This window comes from Crassostrea angulata, chromosome 4 (genome assembly GCF_025612915.1).
Source record: "Crassostrea angulata isolate pt1a10 chromosome 4, ASM2561291v2, whole genome shotgun sequence".
NCBI lineage: Eukaryota > Metazoa > Mollusca > Bivalvia > Ostreida > Ostreidae > Magallana > Magallana angulata.
Window position 1 is genome coordinate 7,152,987 of NC_069114.1, and position 25,653 is coordinate 7,178,639.

At 34.7% G+C, this 25,653-nt stretch overlaps 2 protein-coding genes across 4 annotated transcripts; one reads left to right on the forward strand and one right to left on the reverse strand.

The window, feature by feature from the left end:
- Positions 1–19,661, reverse strand: LOC128180172 (uncharacterized). Of its 3 annotated transcripts, none has more exons than XM_052848056.1 (18): positions 19,583–19,661; positions 18,248–18,402; positions 16,909–17,077; positions 15,106–15,250; positions 13,060–13,257; positions 12,648–12,741; positions 11,897–11,972; positions 10,758–11,140; positions 10,047–10,097; positions 9,242–9,678; positions 8,423–8,492; positions 8,056–8,178; positions 7,208–7,272; positions 6,666–6,751; positions 5,929–5,989; positions 5,371–5,531; positions 4,553–4,695; positions 1–3,854 (listed from the first exon to the last, which is right to left on the reverse strand). In XM_052848056.1, exons 2-18 carry the CDS (start codon positions 18,324–18,326, stop codon positions 2,281–2,283), a joined length of 3,915 nt encoding a protein of 1,304 aa, XP_052704016.1. In that variant the 5' UTR covers positions 18,327–18,402; positions 19,583–19,661; the 3' UTR covers positions 1–2,280. The 3 variants fall into 3 exon arrangements, with proteins under 3 accessions (XP_052704016.1, XP_052704017.1, XP_052704018.1); XM_052848057.1 differs by having other exon boundaries at positions 19,559–19,643; XM_052848058.1 differs by having other exon boundaries at positions 19,568–19,586.
- A 3,803-nt stretch (positions 19,662–23,464) lies between these two features.
- On the forward strand, positions 23,465–24,949 carry LOC128180179 (uncharacterized). The gene has a single exon (XM_052848070.1). The coding sequence runs from the start codon at positions 23,465–23,467 to the stop codon at positions 24,947–24,949; it is 1,485 nt and encodes a 494-aa protein (XP_052704030.1).
- Positions 24,950–25,653: the final 704 nt, after the last annotated feature.

Here is a 25,653-nt window from a genome sequence, read left to right on the forward strand (position 1 = left end):
AAAATTTAGCAAAATATTTGCTGTAGTTTATTTTCGCAAAAAATGAACAAATTCATAAATTACATTTTGTTTCAATAAAGTGAACAGAGTAACTAACACATGGTTAAAAACAGTAATAGTACTTATACAAGTGTACCATAGTTGCTCTACTTACGGGCTCTCACCCATAAATGACGTCCTCTCCATCATTAAATTTTATAAAAGCAGAAATAAATTCTGCATCAACATTTTAAAAGAAGTCGTGTAAAGTTTGTACTGAGAAAAGATATCAAAATCTACAGTTATGCATATACTTGCATCTCTCGGTATTTAACCAACAATTCATTTTCTACCACTCCGTTTGCTTAAGGAATGTCTACTGTGATAATTTGGTGAATTCCAAAGTAGCCAACATAATGACATAAACAAGGCCTCAGTTTTTTTTCTTAATTCAAAAAATAAAAATAACAGCAACAGTTTTCAAATAAATAGCAGATATACATGTATAAAAGAATTGGGTATATAGGGCTCACCCGTCATAGCTCTGTTAAAGCTGTGTTATTTTTTTATTTGATTGTGTTTTTTTTTCTTTTTTTAGGCACTTTTACATAATTTGACCTTCAAGTGATTGAATTCTGACACTAATGCTTTTAATTGTGAGAGACCTACAAATAAGAACCCCCAGGGAAACATACAACAGGATGCAATAGAAAAATTGCCTTCATTTTTATTATGCTATAAGATTTATGGTACTCAATTTTCATAAGGCCAGCAGTTATTTATTTTAATATAGAAAAAAATAAAAACTGTGGAATTTAAGAATTTAGGCAGTTTGGCAAGCTGACATTTATGAAAAGAAAATCAATCGAAATAAAAACAAAATGCTTCTGGCAAAGGCATTTCCTGACAGGCCTAAATTAGGTATCATTTCTCTTGATATTTCAATTTTGTAATTATTAAAGTGAAACTTAACATAAACTTTGAATAATCAAGGACAAAATTAATACAGAACAAACATTTAGGGTACATTTAGTTGAAATCAATGATTTACCAATGAAGTATTTCTCCCATCTTCAAACCAGCAACAGAGGCAAAGTTAACAGAACAATTTTATCAATTATCAATTTTTTAAAAGAAATATTAACTTTTAGAGAAAAGGGAGACTGATATTAAAGTATACATTTGTAATATATTTAAGGCACTTTTTTGTAACCTACTGGTTTGGCATCTATTAGTACAGCAAAACTCGGTTATAACGAAGTCACTGGGACCTAGGAAATTATTTCGCTATATCCGTAATTCGTTATAACTGTATAAGAAATTCATTATATTTACATAGCTGGGGATCCAAGATGACTTCACTATATCCGTAAATTCGCAATATCCGTGTTCGTACTAAACGAGTTTTACTGTACTAATGTAAATAGAATGAAATTTTAACCTTTGGGTAACCTTTAAAAACAACATTACAGTCAATCATTATGTTTGATAATTAAAAACAAAACTTTTTAAAACATTCATTCTAATGTCAAGTACTATCTAATTCAATAACCTTTTTTAAATGTTTTACAAGCTTCATTTAAAACTGTGTGCAAAACTAGCAATTTTCTTTGAATTACACAGAAAGAGAGATTCTAAATCTGAGAGCAAATTTTAACAAAATTCAAGTAAAAGGAAAAATATTGTCTATTAGTTACTGTGTACAACCAGCATATAACATCCTTGTATTTTCAATTCATTACAAACTGGCATTTATATTTTCTATAGGAAACAAATGATACTTTGTCTGTTGCACATACCTTGTACAGTGAGTTGTCAAAAAATAAAAGAAGGTAAAATGAAATCAACCACAATATGTAAGTAGAGCAAACTTACCATTCGATTTCACGCCTCATTGCTTCCATCATATGTTCATAACCAGGCAATTAATCTCTAATCTCTTGCTTAAGATTTCATTTCTTATAGAAACATTTCAAAATTAAAAAATGAAAATTAAATTTATTAACAACTTAAAAGAAAAAAGCCATTCTGCATAGATGGTTCGCATGCAAAAAAAAAAATAATAGAAATAGAAATGCAATTTGTCTACAAAGAGATAAGATTCTATTAACTAGTTTCATGTAAGTCTTCAGATCTAACACTCACTCCTTGACATACCCCCATATTAATACCCTTACCCCTACCCCAACCCAAATTAAAATAATCCCCCCTCAAAAATCATTTTCACAAATTAATGAGTTATTTTGATTAAGCAAACATCCTCCCAAATCTTCTTATAGTTGAACAACATAATGGCACTGTTCACAGGAAGAAGTTGTTGTCTCTCTTCCTCGGACACTTGTATATCAAATGATCATGGCTTCCACACAGCGTACACTTCCTCTGTCCTGGAACCCATTTTGACACACCAGAATTTTCGGACACTTGAGGGTTTGAATCCTCCACTTGTAAGCGAATGTCATCGTCGGAACTGTCTGTAGTCCACGACCCATCATCAACACCGTCGTCGGAGAAATCAGCATTTCTTAATTGTCCATCACCACTACCAAATTCTCCATTAAACTTTGCGGACTCCTCATCCTCTTTCGAGGACAATGATGAGGAATCACCTTTATTCAACACTTGGCTCTTCGCTGCCTTCCTTTTGTTTGCTATGACATCGCTCCCTTCGCTTGGTAGAGCCTGCACATCGCTGTTCTGCGAATCTTTGGCACTTTTCTCCTCATCGCTGGCCTCGTACCAGTCATCAGGCACATTGTCCTCCTGCTCGCTGGAAGGTTTTACCATCTCAGAACTCATTCCGATATCCACTTCCTTCATTTCGAACCAGTCCATCTCTTTTTTCGTGGATTTTCCACCACTAGCACCACTTACATCACCACAGTTGTTATTGACATTTTCATTTCTTAATGGATTTTCACTGCTTTGCCTTAATGGATTTTCCCTCTTAAGGTAGTTGACTCGATCTTGTGATTTCCTCTCCATGCCATCTGCTCTCTGATTTGGAGTAGTGGGTCTCTGTGGTTCACTCAGCTCTTTCTTAGACCCTCTCCCTCTTCCCCTGCCCTTGGGCCTCTTCTCACTGCCACTTGAATCCTCCTCTGATCCCACAGATGACTGGACATTGCTGCCACCACCCATGTCCCAACACGAGTCAGATCCACCACTCTTAGATCTTGCTGCTTCTTTGAAACTTCCTGCCTTTTTAGAGTACAACTCGCCATTAGTCCTAGACATGTTCTTAGCTTTAGAGCTGTGTTGTTGGGAGGATGGAGGATGTTGGTGAGTTCTTTGAGCCCCAGCTGTGTCTGGATTCTTACTGACATACTGAAAGACCTTACTTTGTAGTAGCTTGCTCTTCCGTTCGTTTTCAGAGTTTTCCGGTAGATTTTCCTTGGATAAAAAGTTTGACCGTGAACCAAAAACGATATTGTCTGACCAGTTTGTGAATGTCTGCATTGGTTCCGATGACACAGTTGGAGATTCTCTGGGATTCCGTAGCTGATGAAGACTTCTTGTCCTCAGATTGTCAGGAGAATTCAAAAATGGAGATTTCCTCTTCATATCTGGAGAACTGTGGAACGATTTTTCTTCAGTAGAAAAATACATGCTGCTATTCGGAGAATCCGGAGTGTGTAGGAGACTGGAACTATTTCCCTCCAGGTTGTTCCAGTCAGACACTTTTGGACTATCCAGCAAAGAATTGGTCCAATCAGGTACTTTGGGGCTGGACAACTTGGGCCATTCTTTGTCTCTCTGGGTTTCATTTCTGTAAGCTTTAGACTTTATGTTGGGTGTCCTCATCTTGGAATGTTTTCCCTTGTCTGATGTTTCCTTGGGAACAGGTGATTGAGATTCCGGCTGAGATTGTCTGCCTGGAGTAAAATTAACACTCAAAACATTACAATCCACAGTAGAATCAATTCAATGCATGGGAGTCTACCTTTCATTGTTTCCATATTTAAGGAATGAATTCAATATTTATTTGTTTTATAAGATTTAAAATGGTTTGGGATAGTTTACGCTTTTTATAAACCATGAATTCAATATTTATTTTATACGATATAAAATGGTTTGGGACTGTTTATGCTTTTTTATAAACCGCGAAGTCATTTGACCTTTAAAATGACATCAAATTCTACCAAATTTAAATGTAACTGTCACATATTAGGCAAAATTCTTTATAGGATATAAAACAATTTTTAGCCAATCTGAAATCACGTTACAACCAGATGGAATTAAATTTGAGGATTAGTTTGTATGAATAGGGATAAAGATTGTGAATCATAATTTGGTCATGATATTATCACCCAGTCTGGTTGTTACAGAAAAAAAAAAAACCAAGTGATAGATATAGCGGAGTTGAAGTCAGTAATGTGTAACAAATACTGACTCAAAAATACAATTTCTACACCTTGATAAAAATTGCATTACCTTATTAAGAAATACATCAAGTACTTTGGAAAAATGAACAGTAACAATTACAAATAATGTTTAGTATCTTCTCCACACAACTGAACCTAAAGTTGGTCACATAACCTTAAGGCCCTGACTCTCTCTAATGCTCCCTTACCTGTAATTTTGACCATGTCTGTTTGCACTCCCTGGGACACACACAGTGGGGTCTCCGTCTGGGTGGAGCCGTCCTCCTTGCTGGTGGTAGAGGAGATGACAAACTTCTCTATGTAGATGTCCAGCAGCTTGGACCTCACCAACCTACAGAAACAAGTAGCAGATGATAAAATAGGGAGAGCCGATTGGTCAATGCCACATGTCATCCAACCTACAGAAACAAGTAGCAGATGATAAAATAGGGAGAGCTGATTGGTCAATGTCACATGTTATCCAACCTACAGAAACAAGAAGCAGACGATAAAATAGGGAGAGCTGATTGGTCAATGCCAGATGTCATCCAACCTACAGAAACAAGTAGCAGACGATAAAATACGGAAAGCTGATTGGACAATGCCAGATGTCATCCAAGTCAAATGCTGACGTGTCTTTGAAACTAAATTGTCTTTTATAGCAATATTCCCAGATGATACAGAGTACATGCACATGAAGTACGGTAAATGTTTTCTAATTGATGAATTTTCAGTAATGAATACATTCAATAAACCAGAGGCCTGTTCAGTGTAGGAGTCACTCAATTCTACTATACCGTATCACAATATTTTTTTTAAGCGCTCACGAGCATCCACTCTGCTAAACACACCTCTGGCTACACTGTATATGTGTAACACGGATCACGCCATCCACGCTGTACATGTGTATCGCGGATCACCAGACAACACCATCCACACTGTACATGTGTATCGCGGATCACCAGACAACACCATCCACACTGTACATGTGTATCGCGGATCACCAGACAACACCATCCAGACTTACCTGGACACATTGTCGTTCAGGATCTTGTTTCTACACTCCCTCTGTAACCGAGATTTCTGCTCTGGATAAATTTTACAGATGTCATTTCCCACAATGCACCACACTGTGTTGAAACACTCCAAGTACACTTCCTGTATTTTGTCTTGTCCTGTCTGATGCGCCTTCAAAAGAACACGCATACTTATTTTAAATAATATATCCAAGTATAGACAACTGAATAAGTATTTATTATTAAGAGTATGTCCATTTAGCATCTAAAACATGAGCTAGAGATTTATTTTTAAATGGGATATACACAGAACAGCTAAGAATTTTTTGAAATTTTACATGAATGAACTGTGTAAACCTAAGTTTTGTTTACAGTTGCAACTGTTCCTAATTAAAATGTTCCTTATCTAGAAATGCATTCACAGTGATCTCTAATATTAAAAATAAACAACTTCAATCGTTTTAAACTTGGTGAGTTAATTTTTCTTAATTTTTTAATGAAATTTTTAATCATGTTTGAAATAAAATCACTCATTTCTATTCTCCTTATGGTTGTCTTTTTACACTCACTGTTTTATTGAAAATGATCCACTTCTCCAAAGCTGATAAAACCAGTTCCTGAATTTTGTTGCTGAAAAAACAAGGTATCCAAAAAATAAAATATATTGTACATATAAATGTATATTGTAAATATTTATATTTGCAAATATGTTTCCTTATATGAACCTATAGAATAGCGAAAACGTCCATGTCTGTGTGAACTTTTTAATGAGGTCACAATGATTACTACAAGTGCTTATCATTTGACAACTGCATTATTGTAAATGTAAAAACACTGTTACATGTATGTTGATAATTCTAATGGAGATTCCTTTTTAAAAAATAAATATAAGTAATAAACATTTAAATGTTAAAAAGTTCATCAGGATAAGAACTTTGTTGGTGGGTGATCAAATCTTCGGAGAAACTCCTTTGGACTTTATAGGATTTGGTCTCACGACCAACCAAATTCATATCACAGTGAACTTTATAACATTTCTGTTTGTTTCTTAAATAAACCCAGAACAAAAACACAACACAGATTTTTATCATTGAATCATTACTCTCTGAATGAACCTCAAATGCTCAAGTTCTGTTGACAAAATATAGCACCTGTAACAAATGCTTTGGACCTAATACATAAATGAATTACTTCTTTAAAATTTGAAAGAACATTCCAAAACACAATTATCAATGTGCAACAACAATTCTGACCCACTGGGGTGGAGTCGGGGTGAGGCCTGAACTGACAAGGTGGTCTACCGTACCTGGCCGTCCAGTGGAGACTCATCGTGAACAGGTGGGACAACACCTTGCTGGCCTGTAGGTGGAAAGGGCTCCCCATGTATTGGACCTTAACAGGAAAAAAAAACTCTCATAAACTATGTAACAGTGATCATAAAATACATGTAATAACAAAGTGTTTCACAGTACGTGTATATACATATGAAAATACAAATCATTCGTATATTGTCCATAAATGCATGTATCTTTGTGTACAGGTGTCAGAAGTAAGTACATCAGTAGAAAGTTACCAGTTACATGTCATAGGTTATGACACAACAATAATTACTGGATGTTGATTTTTACATATGATTTTTAAATTTGGCAAGCTACTGATATTCTCTACATGTGAAAAAAATATACAGGAATAACAAACCAGTTACACTTTCTAAATTCAAAATATAAACAACTAGGCAATAATTTAATGAATTTTATGAAAGTTTTTCCCTAAAATTATTTTCTTTGCATCAATCAATCAAGTTCACTTCAGACGAAAGTAAAACCACATATGGAGTTGTATTTCTACCTTGATATAGTTTTCTTCTATCTTCTTACAAGACTCATACAGACAGTCCATGAAATCCTCCGTCACTGAGAAATCAAAGCAATAAATAATCACATAACAAAATGAATCGCATTAATCATACAAAAATTTAATTAATACAGAAAATATCTACCTGTACAATTTAGATACGACTTTAACTTTAAAATTATGTTAGCTTGATCCCCTCCCCCCCTCCCTGAAGTAAAACGGTACATAAGCTGATTAGTTTCAACTGATCATAATGAAAAATAAAAATGATTATAGATGCAGAAATTAAGTGTTGTGTACTGGACTCCCTATATTACAGAGATTAAAACATGAATCAAAAAAGTATTTTCGGTAAATTATCCTTGAATTGTTTCCTGAAATATATGCAGATTACCTTTCTGTAATCATTGCATATTAGAACCATTTTAACAAGAGCTTGGACTTTGGGTAGATGTGTCAAACAGCAATGTGACATATGCCTGTCTATTTTCATTACTAGCCACTCAGCCATGGCTCTTCGAAATCAACAAGGTTTGTCTGGCTTTTGAGCTAATACTTTGCAATCTGTGTATATTTCACTTAAAACCAGCATCATTTTTTTTGTTATGATGCAAGAAATAGATAATAGATAGTTATGCCCTACCGAAAGTCCAATGTCTTGTTAAAATGTAGCTGCAATGATGAAGCCCTCTCCCCACTTTTTTTTTTTGCCTCTCCAGTAAACATCAGATATAAAAAACCAGAGAGGGCTACATTATTGCAGCTACATGTAGTTAAAATGGTTCAAAGTGATTTACAGCCGACATCATTTTCTTGGTTTTTTTTTATTTCTTGAAACTCACCACTCAATATCTGAATGATATCCAGCAATACGTCATGTATGTCTCCATAGTAACGGACCGCTCTGTTCAGCAACAAATAAATCACTTCCTTCAGTTGCTCCTTGTCAAGGTACATGTACAAATCTAAAAATAGATATACACTGGCCAATTAGAACAGAGCTACAGGGTACAAAAAAAATCTTTTGGATATGGATGTAGATGAACATACGATAACTTTGCAAACAATAAATTTAATAATTAAGATATCTCATTTAAATGGCGAGATTTGATAACACAGTAGCAAGTTTAAGTGTAAGTAGGAATTGTTTTACTTATTGAATTAAATGTTGCAATAAGATCCATGTCTTGTTGGGGTTGTTAGTGATACCTGTGAAGAATAAGCTCTGGAGGCGAACTCTTGTCTCCTCGTCTGAATCTTTCCCTGTGTCTGAAAAGATCTGAAACAGAGCACAATACATGTATAAGAATAAAGCAAAGAAAATCTAAAAACCTGCAATGAAAAAACTATTTCATTACAAAATGATTGGAGCAAAACATGTAGTTAGGGATCACTGTATGAAGCTTCAAGACAGGCATGATTGTTCTGTGAATCATACTTAACATTCAATCTACAATATTAACATTTGCAAATATGTTTCCTAATATGAACCTATAGAATAGCGAAAATGTTCAATTTTGTATGAACTTTTTCACAATGATCATAGCATGAACTTATCGTCTGACGGTTGCATTATTGTAAATGTGAAAACATTGTTATATTAATAATTCTGAAAAATTTGCTATTCTCAAACTTAAATATAAGTAATAAACAGCAATTTTTAAAAGTTCACCGGGATATGAACTTGGTTGGTATGTGATCAAATCATCTGAGAAGCCATTCCAGCTTCGCAGGATTTGATCACATGACCAACTAAGTTCATATCCCGGTGAACATTTTAAGTTACTGTTTCTTTCTTAAAAAAATGAAGATTTTTCTCTGCATTTTCACACAAGACATACAGTATGAGTAGGGAAATCCATTGAAAACTGTTTCTGGGCTTAACTAGAAATATTCATCTACCATAAATAAAACTTTTGTACTAAATCTAATTAAGCATTCTCTCTCAACTTCTTTGCAAGTAAATATTTCTGACTTCTTTTAATCATTTGATTTTCAAACATAAATTGTATTCATACAAATACTTACCTTTTGCAGTGTGTGCACCATTTCTTCTCGCTTTTCTGGGGATGCACTGTTTACGAACTGTTCAAGGTTATTGCTGGCAGGTGGGGTGTCTAGAGTATAATTCTCATAAGCAACCTTGGGGGTAATACAGGAGTGAGAGCCAATCACAGGGCTCCCACTAGTGGGGCGGGGCCCGGATAAACCAATCACAGGGCTGCTACTTGATGGGCGCACTGAGCAAGACTTGTCTTGCTTTCCTCGGCCTCTCCCCCTGAATGGCCCCAATTCCATCCTCTCCTCTACCCCAGGCCTGGCCTCTCTGCGAGTCAGAGAGTAGCGCTTACTGGGCAAGCGGTCTTCCATCAAGGGTTGACTAGTGGAGGGTCTGACTGACCCCGGGGGTGGGTCCCTGGTACCCATGGTCTCAGGCACTAGTGGTGGTGGGAGTTCTGTCCTTGCTGGTGATAAATAAATTCATTTTATCAACACAAGCTGTAGAAATAAGTAGAAGACTACCTAAGTTATTTAGAACTTGTGTCTAACCCATTTGATTTTTAATCAATAAAATATGTTCAATTCAAAAACTTTCCTATTTGATATAATAGTTGTCTGTATGCTTTATGATAATTAAGAGGTAAGACAAAACCAAACTTGTTTAAACACAATGACATACTTTCAAAGTTTACCCAATCACTTTTAATACTGCAAAAACAGGTTAATTTCTCCTCTGTATACTTTACATTTAATTGGTTTGGCGACATCTAATCTGAATCATGAATTTGATCAATTTTCATATTACATTTGAATACCGGTATATGCCGGTTACCTGCTGATCTGAACCTAGGAGGCAGCGACTCCTCTCTGTGGTCCACTTCACCTACAAAGACGTAATACAAACATGAACATGCATGTGTCTTGTTCTATCTGTAGCTCTGTAGCTAGAATGAAAAATTACATCGGATCTATATACTACAAAGTACTGGCCAGTTTAATTTTGTCACAAATGACAAATTTTACATGAAAAATATTTTCCAAAATACAAATGTATGTTTTTTATCAATCTAAACTCATTTGAAATTTCAAGTTTTTATATCAGATTTTTAAATCTTGATGCATTATTGAAGAAAGTTGTCCATTTATAGGAATTTAAAATCCCATTGCAGAAAATTCACAAATATCAAATAAATTCCATCGATATTTTGGTTAACACTGGCAGATGTTGCAGTGAAGGCCTACCGTTAGTTCCCTTAATTCAAATGGTCAAAACAATAGAAAGGTTGAAAAATGAAGCCTTTTACAAACATTTGGCATTGCCCTAATTAAGTGGGGTAAAAAATCTTGAGGGAACCTGGTCCCACTGTCACCAAAATTTTCAAATCACTCAGCTCAGTTCTGAACTCAAATCCTTATATAAAAAGTGCATTACCGGTACTTTGAGGTCAAAACTCAGACTTGAGGCTGAGAAGTGACTTGATGAAAGTTGGTGACGGTAGGGCCAGGCAATAAATAAATATATTATCCGTCCCCTCCCACTCACCATAACCAGCCTCTACGGCCAGACTTTTACATTCTTTCACATCCTCCATTATCTTCTCATTCTCCTGCTCCAACTGCTGCCGCGCTTGTTCTGCTATTCTCTCCGACAAACGGTCAGTACAGATGTCCTTGGTGTGATGTATTCGATCAAAGTCAAACCCCGAGATAACGACCTTATTTCCTGAGTTGTGCACCTCGGTGCTTTTGGACGGATTGAGGGACCCATCGGGGGAACTGCCACTCTCTGAGATGACCTCTTCACTTGACGGCTCGTAAATATCAGAAGGGGAATTCCCGTCAGTGGCCCCCGATGGTCTGCTGTACTGGAAATCTGTGAAATTGTCAGTGGAAAATCCACCCTCTTCTTCACTCTCCTCTCCATTACTACAAACAGTATCCGGCGTATTAGGACTCTATTTATTATACTCTTATCATTCAAAAAAGGCAATTTCTATGATAAAATGCCACAGATACACAAAATTTAATATAAATTGTGTCAGATTCATTAGGAAAGATATTTTCTAGAATAGACTTATATAATTAAAGAGAGTAATCATGAACTCATTGGTTATGACTAACACTTTCAACATCTTTCCCATAATATTATTGTCAATTTTTTAAAGAAAAAACCCAGAGAAAACAAGACATCTGTGAGCCAATGCTCACTAGTGTACCCCAGCTGTGATTTGAATATACAACATGAGCAAAGAGTATTAAAATTTTAGGCATTTGCGATAAATAGTTGAGAAGTAGTTTGAGAAATCTTTGACAAAAATTTGTTTGAAAATTTAGACTAAAAATAACCAAAGTTGTCATTAAACAGGAAGTTGACATCCCATTGGTACAAAATTAGACCCCAAAAAGTTTTTAAACAACAATTGATGTTTGTGAATCACTTATGCCCTCCCTTGGAGACCTCTGCAAAGAAAATGAATAAAAACTGCAAAATCTTAGAATTCTTCTCAGCCCATGGGGCATGACTGTAAAAAATTGCTTGATCAAAGAAAATGAATGGAAACTGTTAGACGACCGACCGACCACCGACCAATCGACCGACAGATGGACAGCACAAAACAAAATGCCCTCCCTTCACTGAAGAGGGGTATAAAAAGAGAGATAAAAAAATATTAATACATGTACCTCATTCTAGCCAAATAGTCTGAAGCAGATACATGAGCATCACTGCCATCTTCATATCCGAATATCTCTTGATTGTCTGAAAAAAATCACAATTTTGGTTACAATAGCTGATCCATTCTGCTAACGATATACCAGTGTTTTAGTTGGGGATATATGGACCGTGGATATCGGCCTGGGTAGCTCAGTGGTAGAGCTCTTGACTTGCGTACAGGAATCACAGGTTCGATTCCCTCTGAAGCCTTATACATGTGTTTTTCTATTAACATTCCCCCTTTCCTGCTACACCAGTACTTAGCCCTCAATGTTAACATCAATGTTTTTTCAGTGTTTAACAATTTCAAAATGTAAATACTGTTAAAACAAGATTTCAAATTCATTGTCAAAAGCAGTCCACAAAAAAATATTTACTTATCCGATTTGATGTTTGCATTAGCAGACGAGTGACAATTAAAAGTAAAATTTATCATAGCTTGAAGTTGTTATGAATCACTCTTATACATGACACACAATTATTACATCATTAACTATAAGCATAACAATGTAAACTTGTAAACAGGAATACAGGGTGAATGCTAATTTGGAATGCAAGCAAACTATGTGTAAATCAAGTGTATCACTTTTCCTTTAATCTGATCATCAAAATCATCAAATATTCACAAACACCAACACAGTAGGTAGACTGTACACATATTGCAAGAAACTTGAATATTGGATGAATTTTTTGGGGATATATGTTTTGTTTTTGTCTTACTTTCACTGGATTCAGCATAAGCTGCCTGCCGTATTTTTTCCCTACAAAACTCTGGAGCATTTTCCAAAAACTCTGTCATTTCATTCTCCGACACCTAATCAAACAAAATGAAAATCAATTTCACCATCTTCTACATTAGATGCTGTACATACCATTTCCTAGGTATCTGATAACATTGGCCAAATTTATTACAAACAACCTCATGGAAATGTTGGCTCTTATATTTAGGTATCTTATATAATCTACCTAAGAAGCCATCTTCCGAGAAGCACTAAAATTGGTACAATGTACCTGTACCATAAAAGGATCTCAGTAAAATGTGGAACAATAAAAAAATATATCTATATATCTTCTCCCCCCCCTCCCCCCCCCCTCCCCCCCCCCATTTTCCCCTCCCCCTTCACCCACTTACAATGCCCAATTCTTGATCCATCAACACATGAGCTAGAGATCGCCCTGCCCAGATAGAGTTCTCTGTCCCTTGTTGGAAATACAGCGCCACCATTGATTTGAACATGTGCGAGGGCGGAAGGAAGAAGGTGTGGAAGACGATCCCATGGGTAAGTTCCGAGAACATCTTAACTGCTTTTGTTGTCCATGATCTGGCAATCTACAAAAAAACAGGACCAGATGGATGAAAGCTGTCAATGAATCTCAAACTCTGGTACAGTGTGTCTAGGCTATTAAAAGGAAAATTAAAGCAAGGAAGAATTTGAATCTGACTTTGATAACATCAATAATCAAATGTAAATTGTACTATTTATTTCTACATGAATGAATCTTTATTATTGATTCTGTCCTGAATAATTATCGACTGACGTGCAGCCTATATAACCACTGTCCACAACCACCACAGATGATTGCATTGATCCGTTGATAAAAAAGAAATTATCAGCAAGACTGTACAATTCACACCCATGAGAAAGTTTAATAGACTGCATGATGCTCAACAAATAACCAATAGATCTGAGGAAAATTCAAATTAATTTTATTCTGTGAATATTCCTCTACTCAGAAAACTTATAATGTTCAGCAAAAACTATCATCCAGCATGGTTATCTGTCTGTGCCTCACACCCGGATGAAACAAAACAATACTCACCAAGAACCATAACTCTTATGTCATATTCATTCATATACACACACGAACAGTTACTTCCCTTAGATCATGTAAATATACTATAGATCTACCTAAAACTTTAAGATATGATTTGTTTAGCTATAGGCAATTATTTAGTAAAGTAAAATTCCATATAGTTTACTTTGTAAATTTGTCTATTTTTCTATATTCTTATATGGAGATCTTCTAAAGGAAATCAAAACAGTCTAAAAATGGCCACAAATTTTGAGTCCTCTAAAAATTGATCTAGAGAGTCAATAGACTTATTTTCTTTTGTATTGAGCTGTTGATGTTAGAGAACTTTTTTGTGAGATCCTGGAAAATGGTACAGGGCAAAATAATATGGGATTTCTGAGAAGTATTCTATAAGTCAGAATTTATATATGGTGTACAGTGTATAAATATGATGACAGATTGAAGTAACTCACTTTAGATATTTTCTATATATTTCAGCAGCTGCATGTCTGTATGTTTGAATAAATGTAGTGTTGATGATGTGACCTTAATCTAGGTCAAAGACATCAGATTGTGTGCAACTTTTGTACCAAATGTAAACTTGTGGATTGGACGAGAAAATGGGGTGGAGAGGCAGGCAGATGACATTGCGATTTCAATAACGATGCAATACACCCCCCCCCCCCCCCCCCCCAACCAACCAACTTAGCTTACATTGTTATAAACATCACGATAATTCAGGGGATAAAATGCAATAAAGGTGTGGATTACATGGTTAATTGATATACTCTGTTTACACGTTAGTGTATTATCTATACATGTTGTTTCTCACACATGTGTGGGAGCTATTGTAAGGTTTTGATAAATGAAGTACGTGCTAATCTGCTTAATATTATGAGCTACATTGATTATATTTTCTAGTGTTAATTTCTTCCATATATGGTAAGTTTCAGTTTGAAAGTTTTTAATGGCTTAGAGGTCTGAAAACAACCTATCTTTAAATTGTTATAAATTCATCTTGGCTTTTCATCAGCCTCAATACAAGTAATATGCATATCATTACATGGAACTTTCAGTATCATATGACACTCAAAGTAAAAAAAAAAGAAAGTTAAAGACCAGTTGATATTCCTTTACAAATTATTGTTCTTTTATTTTATTCCAAACAAAGCTCTACTATTATCTAAATTCCCTTTTTGTGGGTAAAATTTTATTTAAAAGCTACAAACATGAAACAAGGCAGTTGAAATGAAAAATGCTATCTAAATCACATAGTAATTTAGTCTCCAAATATAGACACAAATGTGTTTTTTTTTAATTTTACAAAGTCATTTTCTGAGCAGTTGGGCTTATCTTTCAGATTTTGGAGCACTCATGGACTTACCGGTCTGATTCCGGAGAGTTGACACTTCAGGGCCATGGCTGGATACTGTAGAAATTCCTCTGGGAAATCTATGCACAGCCGCGACTTGTCGACGTGTTCCGAACTCCCATAATCTATGTACACAACATCCACAACAGACTCCTCACTGTAACCATAAAGACGACACCAACGTCAAGTCAAGACGCAAGTAAGTGTAAAACTTGTTAGCAGCTTCAAAGACTTAATTAACGGTTAGTACCCAAGTGTCTTTATGAAACTAAACAGGTGTGAAAGAAATCCAAATTCTAACTTTCACAAGCCTGACTCTGTGGTTGGTTATGTACATGTAAATTCTCAGCTAAAGAAAAGCTTGACTTTATTGGTTCTTTAAATTATTGTAAGTTGCTTTGGATTTGAAAAGCAATTATATGATATGCAAACCATCATATAATTACTAACTTATTGTCGTTATGTTGCAATGAACACAACTTAAGGATAACTGTATATTACCGGTGTTCGTGAAATAACATGAATCATTCTTATTTCATTCTCTGTCGTTATTCAACAGAATTCTGGTTAACCTATCAATAAATATCAAAACAATTTTAACATATCACTTGTATTATGGTACTAATACATTTTGAATAGACATGTATACAGGTCATTGGTCCAAATTGTGGTACAACCAGTTACAAAGGAGGCCAAACTATATATATCCCAGACTACACAATCACGTACATGTTCATGTAATCATATTTTATTTAGGTTTTTTGGTTCATTTTAGTACATGCACTTGCATCTTTGACTAAATTAGACACGAGTGTTCAAGATTTAGTTTCACACCCTTCCACTATTCAAAAGAATTCTGGATAACCTATCAATAAATATCAAAACAATTTTATCATTATCACTTGTATTATAGTACTGTAAATTGCTTATATTATTTAATATAGATATAAAATTGTGAACACGGAACTTTTATTTTTATTTCTTATAGTTCTCAACTCTAAGAAAATTATTGGCGAAATATTTAAATCCGCGAAGGGTGCTTCTCACGATTTTATGGGGATTTTAATTCCTCGCATTTAATTAGGAATCTACAGTATATATTACTTCATTAAAGAAAGACATTAATTTTAGGATCATTGATCCAAATTTTGGTACAACCTAAGAGGCCAAATTATATATACACCACACAACACAATCATGTACATGTAATCATAGTTTATCTAGGTTTGTTGGCTCATTTTCGTACACTTGTATCTTTGAACAAATTAGACATGAGTGATTTAGATTTAGTTTCACACCAATCCACTTCTGCAGGATGGTCCTCATGAAGTGAGACCTGACTACGGTAGATTGACTGATGTGATAATTAACTCTTGGTGACACTGAAACGGAATGATTTTTAGTTAAGTCTTTCAATGTCAGTCTGTTTAAGCACCATCTCTCTTAAAATCTTAAATCTAACTGACTTAACTGACTTGATAGACAAATTGGTCGCATTATTTACCTCCTGTTTAAGTCGGGTGCACAGAAATTTATTAGCCAATCAAATGTTATAAGGTACATTAGAAATAATATACTGTGGAATCATTTAAATTCGTGGGGGCCAATTTTCATGGATTGTGGTTTTTTTTGGTGAATTATTATGGGGATGTAATTTCATGGAAGCGTTGGTTTTCAGTAATAAAACTAACTCTTTCAAAATATGTTTTCGTGGAGGATGTAAATTGGTTGGGGAGGGCTTACCACGAATACCACGAAAATTGATCCACCACAAATAATGATGATTCCACAGTATTTAACCTATATGTTGGTAACCTTTTGACATTAGCCACTTGTCCCCTTCTCCACCCCTTTTCAGTTTCCATACAATCTACTAAAACTATATCTCCAATCTTCAAGGTATACAGGTCCATCGGTCGGGTACAGTTCTGGCCAAAATCTTCCAACCTCATCTCAAATTGTATAAACTCTGCCAGGGACTCATCTGTAACCAAAAATTGTCATCAAGAGATGCACAGAAAAAATCCATTGACTACATGAATACATGGTGAATTACGTAATTAAATACAGTAATGTTTTAATTGTAGGAATAAGAAGCCAGATTAGACAATACAAATACAGTTGAACTTCGATATCTTGAACACTGATACCTTGAATACAATGGATATGTCGAAGTGATTTGTAAGTCCCAACAACTTATTTTTTAAGTATTTTACCCTCGATATCTCGAATACTCGGATATCTCAAATTTTTTAAACATTCCCATCTAGTTCGAGATAACGAAGTTTGACTGTACAGGTATAAATTAAAATTGATACATGTAATATGAATGATATTTTGAAGATAAATAATGTAAAAATCTAATTTTATGCTACATTCTAATAAAAACAAAAATAGAATTTTTTTTCAGTAATCCATTTTCCTTCATGTTGTAAATGACATAAATATTAACCTATCCTTAATCAAAAACATGTTTTCTTTAACAAATTGAAATGTTTTTGAGAGTAAAAAAACACCATGTTATTAAGTTTAATATGCTGAATAACATCTAATGCTAAAACAACTTGTTAGAGGTGTCAATTCAAATTTCTCAAATATTCATTTTAGACTCAAGTGATGTTACATATGTTCTTCTTTTTCATTTTTTTTAAACAATTTGATTCTTTTTTTTCCTTTTACTGGTATGTCATTCTTCATATATATTACATATCTGCACAAACTACTGTAGATATCACCCATGTGATGATATTTTTTCAAATTGCATTGCGATTATATGTCTCAATGGACTTTAATATGATCAAGAAGGCTATCAAAAAGGAATTTTTCAATACAAAAGAGCTTAAAATGTGTGATAAAAAAATCTCTTACGATTTTAGACACTATATGATTATCATCTAACTTGTTTTGTTCTCTATCCCCTCGCCAAGGCTCGAGTATGAAAATTAAACAACTTGTTGGATAAAAATCATATACCATCATAAATCATGACTTTTTCACGAGATATTTTTGTAATGCCATAATAATATATATGGTCAACAAACTGAAACACTATGAATGTATCATCACCATATGACTGTACATTGTACACAGATATGTACTATGAAACAATGGTACACCTCCAGGGTACAATTCCCTCCCACACCTGTTGTCATACCTGTGCCGACCTGCATGCTGAAGTTATCTGGGTCGATCACGTGAGTGATCTGGCCCAGGTAGTTCTCTGCGACCTCCATTTTCCTTTGTGGACAGAATCCTTCAGGCTGGATGTTTTCACTGGATCCTACATCCTACACAGTCCTACCTTGGATCCTGAAAGAAAGCATCAAACCATCACTTCAGAACTAGACTTTATCCTTCTTTTCTTGCTTGGACCCACAAATTAACATTTTTAATTATTTAAAGATAAATCTGCATCCCTTAAGATAATCTAATCATATTTATTATTTAATTTTAAGAGCTTGTTTCCACAACAAAAACACAAATATAAAAAAGAAATTGAATTACTACAATGTATTTAAAAGTTAACTATAACTATGTTTACTACAAAAATTTCATACTTTTCAAAACCTTAAGAGTTCCTTTATAAATACATGTATATCTGTACACATTGGTCTTTTCTGAGTCATCACAAAAATGTATGGCACAGTATTGTCAACACTTAAAATTCTATGTAGGAATATCTCTAATTGTTAAGTCTAAAATCTATTTGTATTGGAACTGCAATGCTATTCTGAACTTGTTGATTAAATATGAGTAACAAATGAATTGACTAACCAAGGAAAATTGCTGAAATAAAAGTAACTGAAAGAGAGAAATAATGACGGACCAGACCAGGATTCAAACCATGGCCCCCTGAGTCTCTAGTCAGGTGCTCTAATAATCGAACAATAGTATTTCAACCAGTATGACCATCACATTCCATCCCCTTAAATGATCTTCACCATCGAAGATCACTCCAAGCTCTTTCCCATTAAGAGTTAACCTGTCAGTTCTAGGGGTTGGTCACGTACTGCACCAAATAATGAAAAATAACAGAATGGGAGAAAAAAATGTCAGCTTTGAGCCCAGGCCCCCTGGTGCTCTACGAACTGAGCTATCTGGCTCCAACAGTCTAACTGGTCTATCTGTCCCGATAGAATATAATGCAAAACATGTACATATATATCATAAATCATCGCTTAGTTTAGGGGTTCTTTTTTTTACGAGGAATCAAAAATTCAAAGAAAACATCGAGATGAAAAGAGCTTATAATTACAAAGTGGTGGCCTAAACGAAAAAAAATAAAATGTGAAAATTAAAAAAAAATAAATTTTAGCACACACAAACGTTACAGATTAACCATCTGTCAACCCTCCCGAAATCAGGGTCTGCTTACTTTATCAGTCCTTGGTCTTGAAATGAAAAAACGAAACTATAAAACTATTTATGCTGATATGAACAAGAAAGTTTGATGAACTTTTCGTACAAAAAGAACCTTCAAGTAATTTACTTCGTCTTGTATGACGTTTCCCTCGTTCCCCAACTAGGGCACTATCCATATCGAATTTAACCGGAAACAAACGATTCAATGTATACATTTAAACCAAAAGTAAATGTTTCCGGATTGCAGCCCCCCCCCCCTTTCCAATAATGTTCGTAGTGACTGACGACATGTATTGTGATATACTTCAGTACAGTTTCAAATCCTTCAAAAAACAAATCTTATTATACATATACAATGTATGAAAAGGAGTCCACACAATGAATTATTCGCAAAAATAGCGTCCATTACACGTTATCCTCCACACGCAGTGACATTAACGTTATATTTTCTGAGAAATGGACAGCAGATATTATGGATGTAGGCTATGCCTGTATTTCCACTTCTCAAAAGAGAATAGCAGTGAAATTAAAATCATTAAAATAATTAATTAATGTATAAGAAGATTCAATGCATCTTCCCAAGTCAAGGGTTTCTGATCCGCATCGCTTGGAACCACATTTGTGAGAATGATGCGGATCAGAAACCCTTGACTTAGGAAGATGGATTCAATGAAAAATTGTAACCTCTTTATCAGAATAAGATAAATTAAAATCTTCTAATATATTAATTATATTTGTTCTCTTTAATCCGTTATTCCTTCATATATGCTCTACATGCTACTTTAATGTCATGAGTTACTCAGTTTAATTGAATCTAATCAGTTTACTGATATTGTTCCGGAGTTTAACTCATTGCAATACAAATATCTTATTTTACGGTACACATTCTAATTACTTAGCAATCCGAAAGTGCATGGACAATAACGAAGAAAAAAACATAAATACATGTAAAATCACATTGTACGATGTATACACGAAATATATTATGGGAGCCAAGCATGATGAAGTATAGTTGTATTAATTTAATTACATTAAACGATAATTTTCGTCTTAATGTATTTTAGTTGAGCTTGTACCAGAATTTTTACCTAAATTACAGAATTCTTAAAATTTGTTTCGTACATACAATGAGCTTAATTAATTAGACTAATTGACAACGAGATTTTTCATAATCAAACGCTCAGCAATACATTCTACTTACATTGGGTTTTTTTTTACCCTTTTTTTGTTAATCATTTATTTTTGTTATCTTTAGACAGTTATTGTGCACTGCTGATTTATATCACAGTCTCAGAGTATATAAATTCTATGTAAAAGATAAAACTCGGAAGGCCATAAAGTGTGTTGGCTTTCTAACATAGAGAGTCATATACAGGGAACATGTCAGCAGTCTACCCAATCCCTTCTACCCCCCCCTTTTTTTTTTTTAGATCCGTGCATCCAATCATACATTGCAAAACTATATTATAGAGTAAAAGATATTACATTGTATACTTACGTAAATCAGTAGACTGTGCTTGGCCTGGTTTCGTTACTATATACATGAATAACACGTGACTATATATACATTAATTGTTATTCGTGTTCATCATGATATTTATTTTGGAGTGTGTGCAATGAAACCCAAACAGCCGACTCAGTAGAACCTGTCTTTCAATCAGAACTGGTCAATGTTTTATCAGTGGACAACCAATCTATCGAAATTTTTAAAGAGAAGGGAAAATCCAACATCATTTAGATTCTCGGGAGAGGAACGAATCATCTAGTTTAACCGAAGCAACTTCAATAAAAGGATCAAGAGCCACTGACTGTACACACCTGGACATGAGTTGCCTAGCTGATACCAGACCCAGATGCCATTGATAAATTGGAGAAGCTTGACATTTAGGTTAGAGCCACATTAAGGAAAAGAATCAAACACCAAACACGCTAAAGTACATCGGCGTGGGTGGGAGGGGGTGTTAAAGAAAAAATTATTTATCTATTTTCTGGAGGAATTTATCTATTAGGTAAATCACGTACGTGTATTTAATACACATTTTTCATTTGTTTATAAATCATGCATGCAATGATCTGTTCAGATAGCGACTGCCAAAATCATAGTAAAGTTATGCACATAAATCTTTATAGGGGGCAAACATTTAAAATCGGACTAAGCATGCAGCTTTAACATTAAGACACATTTGTCACACTCTTTCTTTAAAGAAGCGACAACGTGTATTGCGCGTCACTTAATTCCGGGTAGTTCGAAGCAGTATCTTAACTGACACAAAACAGTCCGACAAATTGAAAAACAATATTTTTAATGAATTAGTTCATTTTATTTCCCTTCTGTATAAAAAAAGAGCACAGAAATCATTATTTTAGTCCATGCTTTTAACTACCTTAATTTAAACTTCATAAAACCTATATTCATCGCGTGTGTAAGTACACGCTATCTGTGAAAACACACAATTAAGGACCCGAGGAGACCAGTATCAAATAAAGTTCGCCTTTAATAGCCCATGAATCGATCGAACTTTTCATTTACACACAAAAACGAAACATTTATATTCCATACACAATTGTGGTATAAGCACCGACTTATTCAGGTACGTCATTGTGCACACGTAATTCAATATACCCCAAACTCAGGGTGATTTATAATTAGAATGCATGATATATATGTCTACGTTTGATAGGTTCAATGACAAAACCTTTTATTTACAGTTCTTGAAAGCTTATATATTTATAATTCCCGATTTATCAACACACAGTTTGCCAATTTTCTTCTATGATTAAAACTACAGCTTAAATGAGAAATATACTGAACAGTGTTTTCCTCCACTGAGATCGATCAGCGAGTACATTTGATTAATTGAATAACAATTTTTATTATCTTACTGATGAATGATATTTCCTCTTTACATTATATAGATAACATATATATATATATATATATATATATATATATATATATATATATATATATATATATATATATATATATATATATATATATATATATATATATATATATATATATATATATATATATATATAGGATACATATACAAATGGTTCGGACACAAGATGATGAATGTAGGATAGTTTCATTTGCTAATGTTTTGTACATTGCATAACGAGATCGAGACTTCAAATTTCCAAACACACAAAAACGCGAGTTGATTCCAAATATATACCAAATGAAAATACATTAACCAGAGACATAAATGATATGTTATTTATTATTGAATCGCTTGAACCCTGAGGTATATATAAATATCGAGCTATTCTGCAAAATGTGAATCGTGGATATATTTGGACAGAATATAGTGGCAAATGCATCTACTTTAAATTTTGAGGAAATAATTTTTCTTGAATAAATAATTTAATATTGCTAATCTTTTAAATAAAAATCAAAAATTGCAAAAAGTATATCGTTTTTAATATGATTCACAAATCTATGAAGTAAATACAGTGGCGTCGGAAGGAAATTGAAAGGGGGGGGGGGGGTGGGGGGGCTAGACTAATCCTCAGAAATCTTGACCAAAAAAAATATTCCCAAACATCGTCAATCTTGAAATTCCTAATCCTTTTTTTTTGGGGGGGGGGGGGCTACTATACCTATGACTCCAACATCTCGATATTTTTTCATCTTTTCCAGGTAAATTTAGGAACAATTAATTAACACATAAAATTATATACGAAAAATGACGTCACAAAGTACTGGCGAGAAATGGTACTCGGCGAGAACTGCTCGCACGCCTGTATCTTTCCTGCAAGAAAAGGTGGGGGGGGGGCTGAACCCTCTATGGTGCTATGTGCCTAATGGTTAGGTCTAACTTTGCAAAAAAAAAAGTGGGAGGGCTAGCCCCCCCCCCCCCCCCCTCCCCGTTCCGACGCCTATGAAATAACATTAAGTAAGATTTTCCGTTCCGTTCCGTTTTTTGTTCCGTTTACCGTTCCGCGTTTTAGCAACACCCTTAAAAAATCTAAATTAGGTCTCTGTGTTTACCGAAACAGAAACATGGCGGCCATATCTTCTATATATCCGCTTGGATATCCTCAAGAACACATCCCAATGTGTGAGAAACACGATTTGAATATAGACTTGACATGTGAGGACTGTGATGAGTTTATTTGTTCACAGTGTGCCAAATCAGACCACAAGGATCACGACTGGAAAACTATCCCCACAGCAGGAAGTCTAAGGAGACGAGAGCTAAAGAAGACTCTGGAAAAGGTTAAGAAGGAGGACGTGAAAAAGATGGACGAGGAGATACAGAAGGCAACCAAACAACTGGAAGACAACAAAGAATGTTGTGATTCTGAGGTCCGTAAGCTTCAAAAACATTATGATGCGATTGTGTCAAAACTTGGTGAAATTAAGAAGAATTTTGAGACTAAACTGAGGGAAAATCTGGAAAGAAAAAATACTGAAGTGAGTAAAAAAAAATTAGACGTAGAAAAGAAAAGAGAACAAATCAAGGATCTTCTGAAATTCCTGGAAGACAGACACAGTACCATGTCTGACTTAAGTTTAATAGACAACCTCAGAGACTTATTCAACCTTTTGTCTAACAAAGACAGTGATATAGAGACGGGAGATTATTCACTGAGATATATGGGAGGGGACATCAATAACGGATTACTGGAGTCAATGATGGGACAAACGTTTGATTTGGATGATATCAGCGTTACTGAGACAGAATCATTTCAATATGGAGATAAACTTTTATGTGTGCTGGAGGCAATCGATAAAGATACATGTTTTGTGGGAGATGATAAATCAAATTTCTTTGAACGAGTGAACATAGGGAATAAGAAAAAGGAAAAATTCTATATAAATGCAAATGCTGTATGTGTAACAGACAGTGATGATGTGTATGTCACTGATTGTGATAACGACTCCATAGTCCGTCTGTCCCCGTCAGGCTCAGTCTCTACAATATTCAGTACAGCTCCACTGGAACCAGGTGGGATCTGTCAATCAACAGAAGGAGGACTGCTGGTCACATTGGGCGATAATGAGTCAGAGCTTTATCAACCAGACTCGCACAGCAGACGTCTAGTCAGACACGTGACACTGACCGGTGAAGTCATCCGTGAGTACAAGTACCAGGAGGACGGTCAGACCAGGCTGTTTACTGCACCAGCCAGAGTCAGACAGAACGGTAACAATGATATCTGTGTGGTGAACATGACAAGTCAATTTACCGGTGAACTAGTGATTCTATTCTCCTATGGATCTATTAAGTTAGTTTACGGTGGAAAGAAACTGACAAACCCATTTATTCCATCTGATGTAGTTTGTGACTCACACTGTAACATCATTGTTACTGACCATTTTAACTGCCAGATCCATCTCCTGAGTCCTGACGGTGAGTTCATGAAGTACCTACTGACAGAAAATGATGTAAGATATCCATGGTCCATGTCTCTTTGTAAATCCACGTTGTGGGTGGGGAACTACCAAGGACTCATCAAGGTGTTTCAGCTCAATAACACTTAACTGGATATTCTGGTTGAGAAGCATTAAGTTTTGATTCGTTATGTAGAAAGTTATATAGATCACACATATCATAAACAATGTGTAAATATTGTAAAACAATTAGCGTTAAGGTTAATTGTCACTGTAAGGAGAATACCAACCGAAATTGTGTTTGATTTGGGTAACTAGTCTTGGTTGGCAATGCTAAACCTCCAAGGGGGTTATAAGATCAAAGTATTTTTTAGAAATATGAATCATCTTGTTACCTAATTTTACCAAGAATGGTGATCAAATGACAATAAACAGCTCTGTTTAAAGAAAACGAGCTACTCGATCCATGTTTGAGTTGATGTTAAAGTGTTTGTTTTTTTGCATGCATTTTATTTAGATTGTTATAGACCACTACATAGCAGTTTTATTTTTTTTTACATAGTATTTCAATTATGTCAATATTCACGTAACCTTCATGGCATTGACAATCAAACGCGATATACTTAAAAAAAAAGTCAATATAATGAAGTATACGTTTTGATTTCATGGCCAAGCACTTTTGGTGTTCCCCCGAAGCTTGATTTGCGTTTTTGTTAATGTTGAGTCAGGTTGGTACTCAAATGTTATGCTTGATGTAGGATCATTTAGTTAGTGTGATATTTACACACGTATACAGAGAAATGTTAAAATGTATGAATGTGTAATATTATTTATCAACATAATTGTACAACCAT

What these genes read in the sequence shown, in the direction of transcription:
- LOC128180179 (XM_052848070.1), top strand. Translation starts at nt 23,465, where the DNA reads ATGGCGGCCATATCTTCTATATATCCGCTTGGATATCCTCAAGAACAC.
- LOC128180172 (XM_052848056.1), bottom strand. Translation starts at nt 18,326, where the DNA reads ATGGAGGTCGCAGAGAACTACCTGGGCCAGATCACTCACGTGATCGAC. An exon ending in GGCCGTAGAGGCTGGTTATG is followed by an intron (nt 10,098 to 10,757) that starts GTGAGTGGGAGG and finishes ACGTCTTTGTAG; the next exon opens with GTGAAGTGGACCACAGAGAG. An exon ending in TATCATTCAGATATTGAGTG is followed by an intron (nt 7,273 to 8,055) that starts GTGAGTTTCAAG and finishes TTGATTTCTCAG; the next exon opens with TGACGGAGGATTTCATGGAC.